General features: G+C 20.5%; 2 protein-coding genes across 5 annotated transcripts in view; one reads left to right on the top strand and one right to left on the bottom strand.

Moving 5' to 3' along the window:
• LOC128953296 (uncharacterized) overlaps positions 1-12,715 on the bottom strand; it is a 388,095-nt gene that overhangs the window by 125,261 nt on the left and 250,119 nt on the right. The window lies entirely within an intron of this gene.
• Positions 5,532-6,866, top strand: LOC128953302 (uncharacterized). Of its 2 annotated transcripts, none has more exons than XM_054298788.1 (3): positions 5,532-5,662; positions 5,769-6,274; positions 6,691-6,866. In XM_054298788.1, exons 1-3 carry the CDS (start codon positions 5,602-5,604, stop codon positions 6,829-6,831), a joined length of 708 nt encoding a protein of 235 aa, XP_054154763.1. In that variant the 5' UTR covers positions 5,532-5,601; the 3' UTR covers positions 6,832-6,866. The 2 variants fall into 2 exon arrangements, with proteins under 2 accessions (XP_054154763.1, XP_054154762.1); XM_054298787.1 differs by having other exon boundaries at positions 5,766-6,274.

Genomic DNA, 12,715 nt, shown 5'->3' with positions numbered 1-12,715 from the left:
GAAAACTAATCTGTATGTTCATCGATGGCGACGGCGATAATAATAATCGGCAATTGTTTATACTATTAGGCGATTGGGGTCAACTGTTGGGCACCGGTAGACTAATGACATTGATTATAATTGAAACGGCACTGTTAGCTCAACTATCTCAGCTAACCTATTGGTATAATAATAATAACCACTTTGGCTATCCATCGGGTAGTAGTGGTAGTAGTGGTAGTAGTAGTAGTAGTAAACTATCGTTTATGCGATTATTTCATATGATGTCTGGCCAGCAATGGTCGCCCCATAGTCTGGGTCTAACTAATCGCCTGGAGATACATAAGCTAACTAAACGTATGTCACTGTTATGTCGATTGAATCAATTGAATGCAGAAATATTAATACCAATAACTGCTACATCAATAGCTTTTGTATCATATCTAATGAGTTTATCATCACTAAGCGATTCACTAATCTATGGTATACCTAATGCCCTATATTTTGCTATATGTTGTCATTATTATTATAATTTTATTTTTTTCCAATTAATCTATTTGTTTATACTATCGAAGTATTTGAAATTAAAATTGAAAAATTTAATTATTAACAACAATAGATTATTAACAGTTAATTATAGAAAACATTATTTAGTAGAAAATAATATTAATAATTTTAAAATAAATAATTCAAGAAATTTATTAAAATTATTGAAATTATTAAATAATTTGTTTTTGGAAATTTTCGATTACAATCACAGTTATTGGTCAAAATTTTTATTATATTTTTGGCTAACATTTGGCATAACAATTGTCGGCCAAATTTATACAATAATTTTTGTTTCCCATAATTTAATTGTTAGACTAATACTTATTTATTCATCGATTTCAATGTTTATGATATTTTTATCAATAATATTTATAACAGCATCTGTTAACTTGTGTGCAAACAATTTTTACAAATTATTAAATAGTTTTCAAATTTTTTAATAATAATAAAATATATAAAGTTAAATATTATAATTAAAATGTATTGACTATTATTGATAATTTATATATATATATATATATATACATTAACTTAAATTATTATAAACCTTGACAATAATATCTTTATATAATATTTGATACAGTATATATTCAAAACAATTTGCTTGTATTATGTAAAAAATGTAATTAGATTTTTTTAAAAAAAATCTAAATTATAATTTCATGTAAAATATTAAAATTTTCAAGATTTATATCATATAATTATAAATATAAATATATAAAGTAATTTTTATATACTATATATTATTTTTTAATTTATAATTATTATAAACTTTGACAATATCATTATTTAAGATTTAATATTGATATTAAAAATTAATAAAAAAAACTAATAAACTAAAAATAATAAGTATTTTTCTATTAACTAATTAAATTTAATACTGAAAATTATATATGTTTATAACCAGTAATAATTTTTTTTAAATAATTAAGATTTATTATAATATATTGTTATGAAATAATATAATTAATTTAATTAGTTTAAATTTTTATTTATATTACTTAAAAGATATAATTATTTACACAAACATATATATTTATTTTTTATTATTATCATTAACATAGTTTTATTATTTTTAATTTTATCAATTAATTGTCTACATATACTTTATATATCGATATAATAATTATTATTAAAATTAATAAAAATATTTTATTAAAAAATTAATTAGTTTTAATAGTCTTTATGTTATGAAATAATATAATTAAATTATATTAAAGTTTTAATTGTTATTTATATTACTTAAAAAGCAATTGTTTTACACAAACATATTTTCATTTTTTTTTTTAAATTATTAGAAATTTTATTAATTTATTCTCTATATGTAATTAATAAAAACATTATTTAATAAAAAAACATTAATAGTCAATACATTTTAATTATAATATTTAACTTTATATATTTTATTATTATTAAAAAATTTGAAAACTATTTAATAATTTGTAAAAATTGTTTGCACACAAGTTAACAGATGCTGTTATAAATATTATACATAAAAATATCATAAACATTGAAATCGATGAATAAATAAGTATTAGTCTAACAATTAAATTATGGGAAACAAAAATTATTGTATAAATTTGGCCGACAATTGTTATGCCAAATGTTAGCCAAAAATATAATAAAAATTTTGACCAATAACTGTGATTGTAATCGAAAATTTCCAAAAACAGGTTATTTAATAATTTCAATAATTTTAATAAATTTCTTGAATTATTTATTTTAAAATTATTATTAGTATTATTTTCTACTAAAAAATGTTTTCTATTAACTGTTGTTATTAATCTATTGTTTAAAATTAAATTTTTCAATTTTAATTTCAAATACTTCGATAGTATAAACAAATAGATTAATTGGAAAAAAATAAAATTATAATAATAATGACAACATATAGCAAAATATAGGGCATTAGGTATACCATAGATTAGTGAATCGCTTAGTGATGATAAACTCATTAGATATGATACAAATGCTATTGATGTAGCAGTTATTGGTATTAATATTTCTGAATTCAATTGATTCAATCGACATAACAGTGACATACGTTTAGTTAGCTTATGTATCTCTTGGCGATTAGTTAGACCCAGACTATGGGGCGACCATTGTTGGCCAGACATCATATAAAATAATCTCATAAATGAATGTTTATTATTATTACTACTACTACTACTACTACTACTACTACTACTACTACTACTACCCGATGGATAGTCAAAGTGGTTATTATTATTATACCAATAGGTTAGCTGAGATAGTTGAGCTAACAGTGCCGTTTCAATTATAATCAATGTCATTAGTCTACCGGTGCCCAACAGTTGACCCCAATCGCCTAATAGTATAAACAATTGCCGATTATTATTATCGCCGTCGCCATCGATGAACATACAGATTAGTTTTCCAATTAAATATATGAAACAAATTATAAATATTAGTAACGGATTATAAAACCATAGCCTCCGGGGATAGTCAGCACCGGGATTATCATCCGTTAAACCGATACGATATAAATGATAGGCCGACCACTTGTAGGCCATGTCTATCGGCAATAATTTTTTCGATGAAAAACTAGTCATTATTTTTATTATTATTATTATTAAAATAATAATATACAGTATATGTATTTAAAAATTTATTATATTAGTAGTAATTATATGATTGAAAAACTTGAAAATTTATTTTTTTAAAAAAAATATTTTACTTAAAAAATTTTAATAAATTTTAATAAAAATTGTATGACTATACTGAATATACAATAATAAAGTATAAATTAGATATATTTTTTTGACATTAAAGAAAATTAGTTTATTATTTAAAAAAAAGTAATAAATTAATTATTATATTCTAATATATTATTTTTATAATACTATTGTAAAGACTATTAAACTTATTAAACTATTAAAAAATAATCAATTTATATAATCAATAAATATATAGATATTTATCATATAATAAAAAAGTCAATGGTATTATATTATGTTATCATTGTTATTGCTAACTATTATTTAAAAAATTATATAAAAAAAATTTAATCGTTATACAGATAGAGAATAAATTAATAAAATTTCTAATAATTTTTCTTTTTTAAAAAAATGAAAATATGTTTGTATAAAACAATTGCTTTTTTAAGTAATATGAATAACAATTAAAACTTTAATTTAATTAATTATATTATTTCATAACATAAAGACTATTAAAACTAATTAATTTTTTGTAAAATATTTTTATTAATTTTAATAATTATTTTTATATACACGTGTATATATATATATATATATATATTCAATCTAGTAGTAATCAATTAATAAAATAATATGTTAATAAAATTAATTGTAAAAATTATTAGATTAAATATTAGGAAATTTTTGTTTGTTTTCTACCATTTAAATTTATTTAGTATAATGTAAAAAAAAATCTAGACATTTATTAAATTTTAATAAATAGAAAATTAACTTAAATTATTATAAACTTTGACAATAATATCTTTATATAATATTTGATATTAAAAAAATTATGTAATTAATGTAACTGTAATTATGTAACTAATTAATTTTAATAAATTTTATATATAGTTTTATAACCAATAATAAAAGTTTAAAAAAACAATTAAAACAAGTTTTGAGTTATTTTTTAAAATAACATTATATTCATGTTACGAAATAATATAATTAATTTAATTACAGTTTTAATAGTTATTTACAATATATTACTAAAAAATTAAATCCTATAAACTATTAAATCAATTACAAGTTTTATTTAAATAATAATATTAATAATAATTTCTTTAAAAAAAAATATTTTCATAATAAAAATTTTTTTATTATAAAAAAATTATAAAAATAAATACTTTTTTTTTAAAAAAATTTATGTTAATAATAATTTTGTAAGCATATTTCATTTTTGTGTGTATATATTTGTAATTATTTTACATATTAATTGTTTAGTAAATACTAATTAATTAATAAAATAATTCAATAACTTAGTTATTATTTTTTTTACTAATTTTTATTTAATGGTTTTAAAATTAAAACAAAATTAATAACATTAAATATAAGTTATTATTATTATTATTATTAGTTTAATTAATTATTACTGTATTGTATATACTGGTATATACTGGTATATACTGGTATATACCGTATATATATATAATTTTTATTAATTTTTTTATTATGTTTTTCATGTTTTTCAATATAAAATTTTGTAATACAAAATTCTCAGTAATATTTTTTATTATTATTAATTAGTAATATACTAGTATAACATAATAGACTTGTTTATTGTTTTATAATGTTAAAAAAATATTTAAAAAAAATAAAAATGCATTTCATTTATACGTGTTAATTGAATTTTATTTCAATAATTAGAATAATTAGTTCAAAAAATAAATATAATTTAATTTATTTAATATTAATTATAAATTTTTTTGTCTGTTATATTGTTTTTTTATATATAATAATAATATGATATACTAACAAATATATTAATTTATTTACTAAATAATTATAATAAAATATACTGCGCTAAATAAATAAATATTTGATTGAAATTAAAAAAAATATATATTATTGTATTTTAATTTTTATTCAATAATATTTTTAACAAAATAATAATAACATAAAAAAATAAATATAAATATTTTTGTTATAATTTCATATATTTTATTATATTTCTATAATTATTAATTATGATGAAATGTTTTTCAGTTAAAAAATTTTGAAATACAAAATTCTCAGTAAAATTTTTACTAAATAATAAATTATATATATTTTTTTAATTAGTAATATACTAGTAATAATATAATGTATTATTTTAATGTTCAAGTTTTTTTAAAAAAACAAAAAAAAAATGCATTTCATGCATACGTGTCAATTGAATTTGTAATTTCTATTGAAATTACAAATAAATTGTTTTTACATTATTACAAATAAAAAACATTATTAACTTTTTAAATAAATAAATAAATATAGTATATATATATAAGAAAATTCAATAATAATATAATTGTTTTATTTTTTTTAATAATATAACTAGTGTTTTATTAAAATTATAATTTGCACAATAAATAAAACTACCATGTATCATTTTCTATTAACTAGTTTATGTTTAATTATTTGTTTTTACATTAATTTAAATGGTAAAAAAACAAACAAAAATTTAATAATATTTAAACTAATAATTTTTATTATTAATTTTGTTAACATATTATTTTATTTTTCTATTAATTTTATGATTGACAGCAGCTACCTGTCCGGCTAACCCATGGGCCAGTCCACCAGTCATTGACGATAGTGTACGACAAAAATTTATACCACTATCCATAGCTGAGCTAACACGTAATATTAGCTCAGGTATTGATACGTTGGTAATTACAAAAATCATCCGGGCTAGTAGCCAGGCCCAGCAGGAGCACCTGGATATTGTGGCTCAGTACTATTGGGAATTTGGTAGCTATCTGAGCTCAGTCGAAAAAGATGCCTTAAAACATGCTGGCTATTATACTAACACACCGTACGGGCGCCGGTATCTAATGGACGATGCCTTGTTTATCTGGTATTGGAACCAGTATACAGATAGACAACTGGCTAATGGTTGTCCAATTGATGCCTTCAATTTGTCTAACGATTCAGGAGTACTGGCGAGTCAATGGTTAGATACCAGAGCCAAGGTATTGGCTAAATTGCAAACGGCTATCGATGAGGAAACGGCTGATCGATATAGACAATTGTGGGCACCGTTTACCCAACAAGTAAGTAGTGGGTGTGGGTTTACATATAGGTGGAGTTGATGGTAGTTTAGTGTGGGTTAAGGTAAGTGTGGGTTAAGGTTAGTGTAGGTTAAGGTTAGTGTGGATTTAGGTTAGTGTGGGTTAAGGTTAGTGTGGGTTATGGTTAGTGTAGGTTATGGTTAGTGTGGATTAAGGTTAGTATGGATTAAGGTTAGTGTGGATTTAGGTTAGTGTAGGTTAAAGTTAATGTGGGTTAAGGTTAGTGTGGATTAAGGTTAGTGTGTGTTAAGGTTATTGTTGATGTATTTTGTGTAAGTTTGCTAATGGGATAGTATTTTATATTAATTATTTAAATTTTATCATCAATACTATACATAAATTAGTTTTTAAAAAATATTATTTGTATTATTATTAATTTATTTTATTTTTATAAATAGATATTAGACTATTTAAGATCAAGTTATCAGAAAATTGACCAAAAATTGGGCCAATTGTCGGACCAATCGATTAAAGTGAAAACATTACAGATTATGCTAATTGATAGTCAATTTATTTTAAGAGGATTTTATTGGAAATAATTTTTATTTTTATTTATTTTTTCTTATCCTCTAAATGTTTGTCAACACTAAAAATTAAATTATTTTATTTTTACTTTAATTAGATTTATTGTTAAAATTAATAACAATTATTTTTGTTTGAAAACATTACTATATTAAAAATGTTTAATAAATTTAATTAATAATTATGTTAGTTGTCAAAACATTATTATTATTATTTTTAAAAATGATAATAATAAATAAATTATAGTTTTAAAAAATGTTTAATAAAAATGTTAATATTTTTTTAAATATATAATTGATATCTTATTTACTATTTATAATATTTTTATTGATTATACATAATTGTTGTTTAAAATAATTTTAGATAAAAACATAAGTTTAATAAAAAATAATATTTTATATAATTAGCCTATTATTTAATTTTACTTTAGTAATGAAATTTGTTATAATGATAATCAATATAAATGATAAATAATAATTAGTAGTAATATATTTTGAAGTAATAATAACTTATTAAAAATTTTAGTTAATTTTTATTACAATAAATAAAAAAATTATGTTTAATTTAATAAAATTTTGTAACAATTATATATTTTGAAAATAAATTACAAATATTTATTTTATTACCAATAACTTAAATATTAAAAATATAATAAGAATAATTTTCTTAATAATAAATTTGAAAATAAATTAAATATTATCTTTTTATATTACAATAAATAAAACTAAATATAATTACAGTATTACTAATTTTAAATTAGTTTTTTTTAAATATCTATGAAAGAAATTAAATTATTATTATTAATAATAACTATTAAAATTATTATTTTTAAATTATTCCTATAATTATTATTATTATGATACTGTATTAATATATAATGTATATAATAATAAATAAATATTTCATTTAAATATATAAATTGTATTTTAAACACAACTATTTGCACATTGCCTACAAGTAATCATAATATATATTATATTATTTATATATTATTTTCATTATTAGTATTTTTAATACAAAAAAAAATATTATTTACTTAAAAAAAACTTGTATTATTATAATTATTATTATTTTATATTTATATATACTTTACTATATTTTAGTTTTTTCTTAATATAAAAAACAACAAAAATTTCAATAATGTCTGACTTTTCTTCAAGAAAATTATTGCCGCCAAACATAGCCTACAAGTGGTCGGCCTATCATTTATATCGTATCGGTTTAGCCGGCGATCGATTGGTCACCACTGCCGACAACAACAACAACGTTAATGACTTTCGCAGACAACTACCAACTGAGAGACAGTGGTTTTATCGACCGTTTATCATAATTACGTATACAATCGCCTATCTAACTGTCCGTTTGATTACAATGTTTTTTATTAGTAATAGTAAACAATCGGTTAAACTATTGGCACTATTAGGCGATTTAGTATATCTGATGGACAATCGTCTAATTGTTTACAATTTACTTGTGTTTGGTTTACTTAGTCTATTATTACAGCTAACATATCAATGGAAATTGAATATCAAGAAAATTCAGCCAAAATTTATGCGTATATTTCTGATGATGTCCGGCATTAGATGGACACCCTATCGGTTAGGTTTTAATGATCCAGAATTGGTATATAAGCTAACAAAACGTATGCAGCTATTGTCTAATGGTTTGAAATTTAATTCAGACAAAATTATACCTAGTTTTGGTTTTCTATTAGTAATGGCCGGTTATTTTAGGCAAAAACCTGGTCAAACCATTTATGATTCAATAGTATATGGTATACCCAATAGCCTAATATTTGCCCTATTAGGTCACTATCAGTTTAATATAATAATGTTTCAGATTATCTATTTGTATATAATGTGCCGATATTTTCAATTGAAATTTTCAAAACTATATAAACAGTTTAAACAGTTTAATAATTTTGATAAAAATTATCGGAAAATTTTACAATCAATTAAACAATTGGACAGAATTTTAATCGAAATCAATGATTACAATCAAACCTATTGGTCACTGATATTGCTATACTATTGGCTAACATTTGGTTCAGCGACTGTTTGTTTGTTATACTGTCTGTGCTTTAAATCATCCGATTTTATACAGACATTAGTATTTTTCTATGCATTTATTGCCTGTTTTCTAGGTTTTATGTTTATTATATTTACTGTATCATCGCTTACTAGATGTGCTAATCAATCGTATAAATTGTTGACTAATTTAATTGTTAAACAATTTTTCTGTCAGTAATATTAATAGAAAAAATTTTTATACAAATTAATAAAATATATTTTTAATAAATTGTTTAAATTTTATTTAACTTAATACAGACTTTAATTCTTAAAATAATGTTTTGTTTTGTTAATTATTTTTAAAAAAATTATTTTATTAAACTTGACATCTAACAACACTAGATTTAAATATATATTTATTTATCTTTCTATATATATATATATATTTATATTAGCTTATTTATATTGTTCAATTATCTCATTGTTTTTTAAATTTATTAAATTCTAAAAAATTGTTTAATTATTATAAAATAAGATTTAATAAAATAAAATAAATAAATTATAACTAAAAATTAGTTTATTATTATATAATAAAAAATTTATATAGTTTTAAAATTTATATTAATCTGAGATCATAAAATTTATTTAAATTTTAAAAATACTATTTATCATTGCAATAATATATTATGTATTTAATGTATTTTTATTGAATAATATTGTTAAATTTATTGTATAATATTAATATTAAATATATACTGATATAAACTTTTATTCAACTTATTAATTTATTAAAATATGAAATCTAATTGAAATTATAAAATTTAATTTTTTTAAAATTTAGTTATTTTATTTTAAAACACAATAATTTATCTTAATTAATAATATATTTTCCAATTAATTTTAATCATTTAATAAAAAATAAATAAATATAAAATATAATTTATTTTTTTAGTTCAATAATATCATTAATTATTTGTTATTATTGATTAATACAATATTACTAAGCTAAATATTTTTTTAAAAATATATATATTTAATATCAATCATCATATATACAATATTATTTATTATATATATATATATCATTTTTAAAAAGTTAATAACCTAATTTACTTATTACCACAAATTGCATTGTTTTGCAATATATTAATTTCACAAAATCAATTTTAATTAATTAGTAAAAAAATATATCAAATTTAATATTATTATTATTATATTTTTTTAGTTCAATAATATCATTAATTATTAGTTAGTATAATTAATACAATATTACTAAGCTTAATATTATATATATATTATAATAAAATATTAATAAATAAAATGTTTTAATTTATTAACTTTTTATTAATAATCTTTTATTATAAATTAATACATAGTTAAAAATTATATTGGGAAAAAAACTATAAATACAATGAAAAAATATATAATATAAATTACAAAATAATAAAAAATTATTAGTAATTTAATTTTATTTTTATTATTTTTATAAATACAGTCAACAACAGCAACAATGAAGTTACTAATTATTATTGGTATTGTTTTTACAATTATTTTTAATAAATTAGGTAATTATTTTTCTGATTATTGTTATATAATATATATAAATTTACAATTTTGTTAATTTTAAATTTTTATAAAAAAAAACTATAATATTTTTTTTTATAAAATTGTATTTGTATTAACTCATGTATTTGTATTGTAGATGCTATCGATGTTTGTACAGCTAATCATCCGTTTCCTAAACCGCCTAATTTTGCTAAACTATTAGCTGACTACCAGTCCCTAAGCGATGATAGTCCACTCAAATTAACCATTAAATTAGGTTTATCAAAACAATGCTATCTATATACCCGGGTGAATCATCAATTGCTAAAAGTAAATCATCTAGCTGATTTCGGCAGTATCTATGGTAATGGTTGCCAATATGATACCCATCTAATTAATAGTATATCCGGTGCAATTGATAAGCAAATTAATCCGGTTAATAGGCACCGGTATCTAACATATTTGGCCAGTTGGTTGGAATTTTGGAAACTATATATGCAACTTACCGATGATTGTCAAAAAATCAAAATAATTAGTGATGCAGATAAATTTGTGAAATCAAATGATGTTGGTAAATTAACAACACTAGTTGGCAATAATCGTAAACATGTGTTGGATTTGATTCAAAAAAATTTCAACTATGTTAATAATAATAAACAGGATCAGTTTTGGGTATCGTTTGTTAAAAAGGTTAGTAGACATTATTTTAAAAAATAATAATAATAAATATATGTTTATGTGTTGTGTATATGTGTAGTATATATATGTAGTGTATATGTGTAGTGTAGTATATATGTGTAGTATATATGTGTAGTATATATGTGTAGTTTATATGTGTATTGTATATGTATATTGTATATTGTATATGTGTAGTGTAGTGTATATGTGTAGTGTATATGTGTAGTGTATATGTGTAGTGTATGTGTGTAGTGTTTATGTGTAGTGTTTATGTGTATTTTATATATATATATATATGTGTGTAGTGTATATGTGGAGTGTATATGTCTATAGTATGTGTATACGGTATATGTAATGTATATAAGTTATATATTTTTTCAATCTTTTTTTTAAAAAATATTATTTAGATATTAATGGACACAAAATCACATTTTGCTATTGAGGACAAAGTTATTAAAAACTTGAAAAACAATACATTAAAACAACAGGCATTAAAACTTTTAGTACTCAAAACTGATTATCTGATTCGTGGTTATCAAGCAATACAATCAGCAAAATAAACTGTAGTTTTAGAAAAATAATTTTTTTTTTAGAATAATTATTTAAAATTAAATACAGAAATTAAATTATTTTTTATGAAAATTAATAGTTAATTAATATAATTATAATAAATAATAAATTATATTAGTGAATAGTTTTTTTTAATAAAATATAATGTATTATTTTTTTTTATCTTTTTTAGTGTATTTTTAACATACAATTGTAGTGAATATGCTTTTAATTAGCATAAATTTATTGAAATATTTTTATTACCTTTTAGTTTTGCATTTATTTTATCATTTATTTGTTTATCTATTATTTTGCAACTATTTTTGGATTAATATTTCTATTTTCAATTAGACCCTAAACTATATACAGTATTTTATTACCCGATTCTCTGAACAACCGTTTGTTGCCTCCAATCTATTGGCGCCGACCTGACAGTTATCTGCCGCTACCACTAACTGTTCAAAAGTCATTCAATTTAGCCAATAGCTACCCGTCCTCTCTCACACAACCGGTTGTCCAAAAAGATCTATAAATACTGTAGGCTTTTACACTTACATTGGACAGTAAGACAGTCAGTCAGACAAACAGTAACTACATATCGCATACTAAGCGCATACTGACCTCTCAGTTAGTCTACTACTCAATATAGAGTTATACCATTACTATAGCACTCAACATATGTGCTCTACAATACTGTACTTCAAATCAAACCATTGTATTCAATCAAATATTAATTGTGTTTAACTAATAAAAGTACTATTCATTGAAACTGTCTTAACTACCATTCATTCACTACTATCACTATTACTGTCCCAACCGATAGTTGAAGATATATCAAGAATCTCAAGACATCTCAACCGGTTGTTCCCAACATTGGCCTACAGTTCCACAATCAAGTAAATCAAGAGATAGGAAGACATCATCGGCACGTACGGATCAACTCCTGCCTTACTTCGGCACCACAACTGCAAGTGATCATCATATATACCACTTGATTGGTCTCATAACGACCCGTCAGGTGATAACAAACTAGTGGTTAAGTAGATAACTGGTTGTAGGTCTCATACCGACCCACGCTAAACAACCAGCGCCTCCTTAATCACCCTCTAGTAGTGATCTA

This window comes from Oppia nitens, unplaced genomic scaffold (assembly GCF_028296485.1).
Source record: "Oppia nitens isolate AA-2021 unplaced genomic scaffold, nextdenovo-longstitch-racon4-pilon3 scaffold21_pilon_pilon_pilon, whole genome shotgun sequence".
Taxonomy (NCBI): Eukaryota; Metazoa; Arthropoda; class Arachnida; order Sarcoptiformes; family Oppiidae; genus Oppia; species Oppia nitens.
Note: the sequence above shows the minus strand (reverse complement) of the source record. Positions and strands in the feature narration are given on the sequence as shown.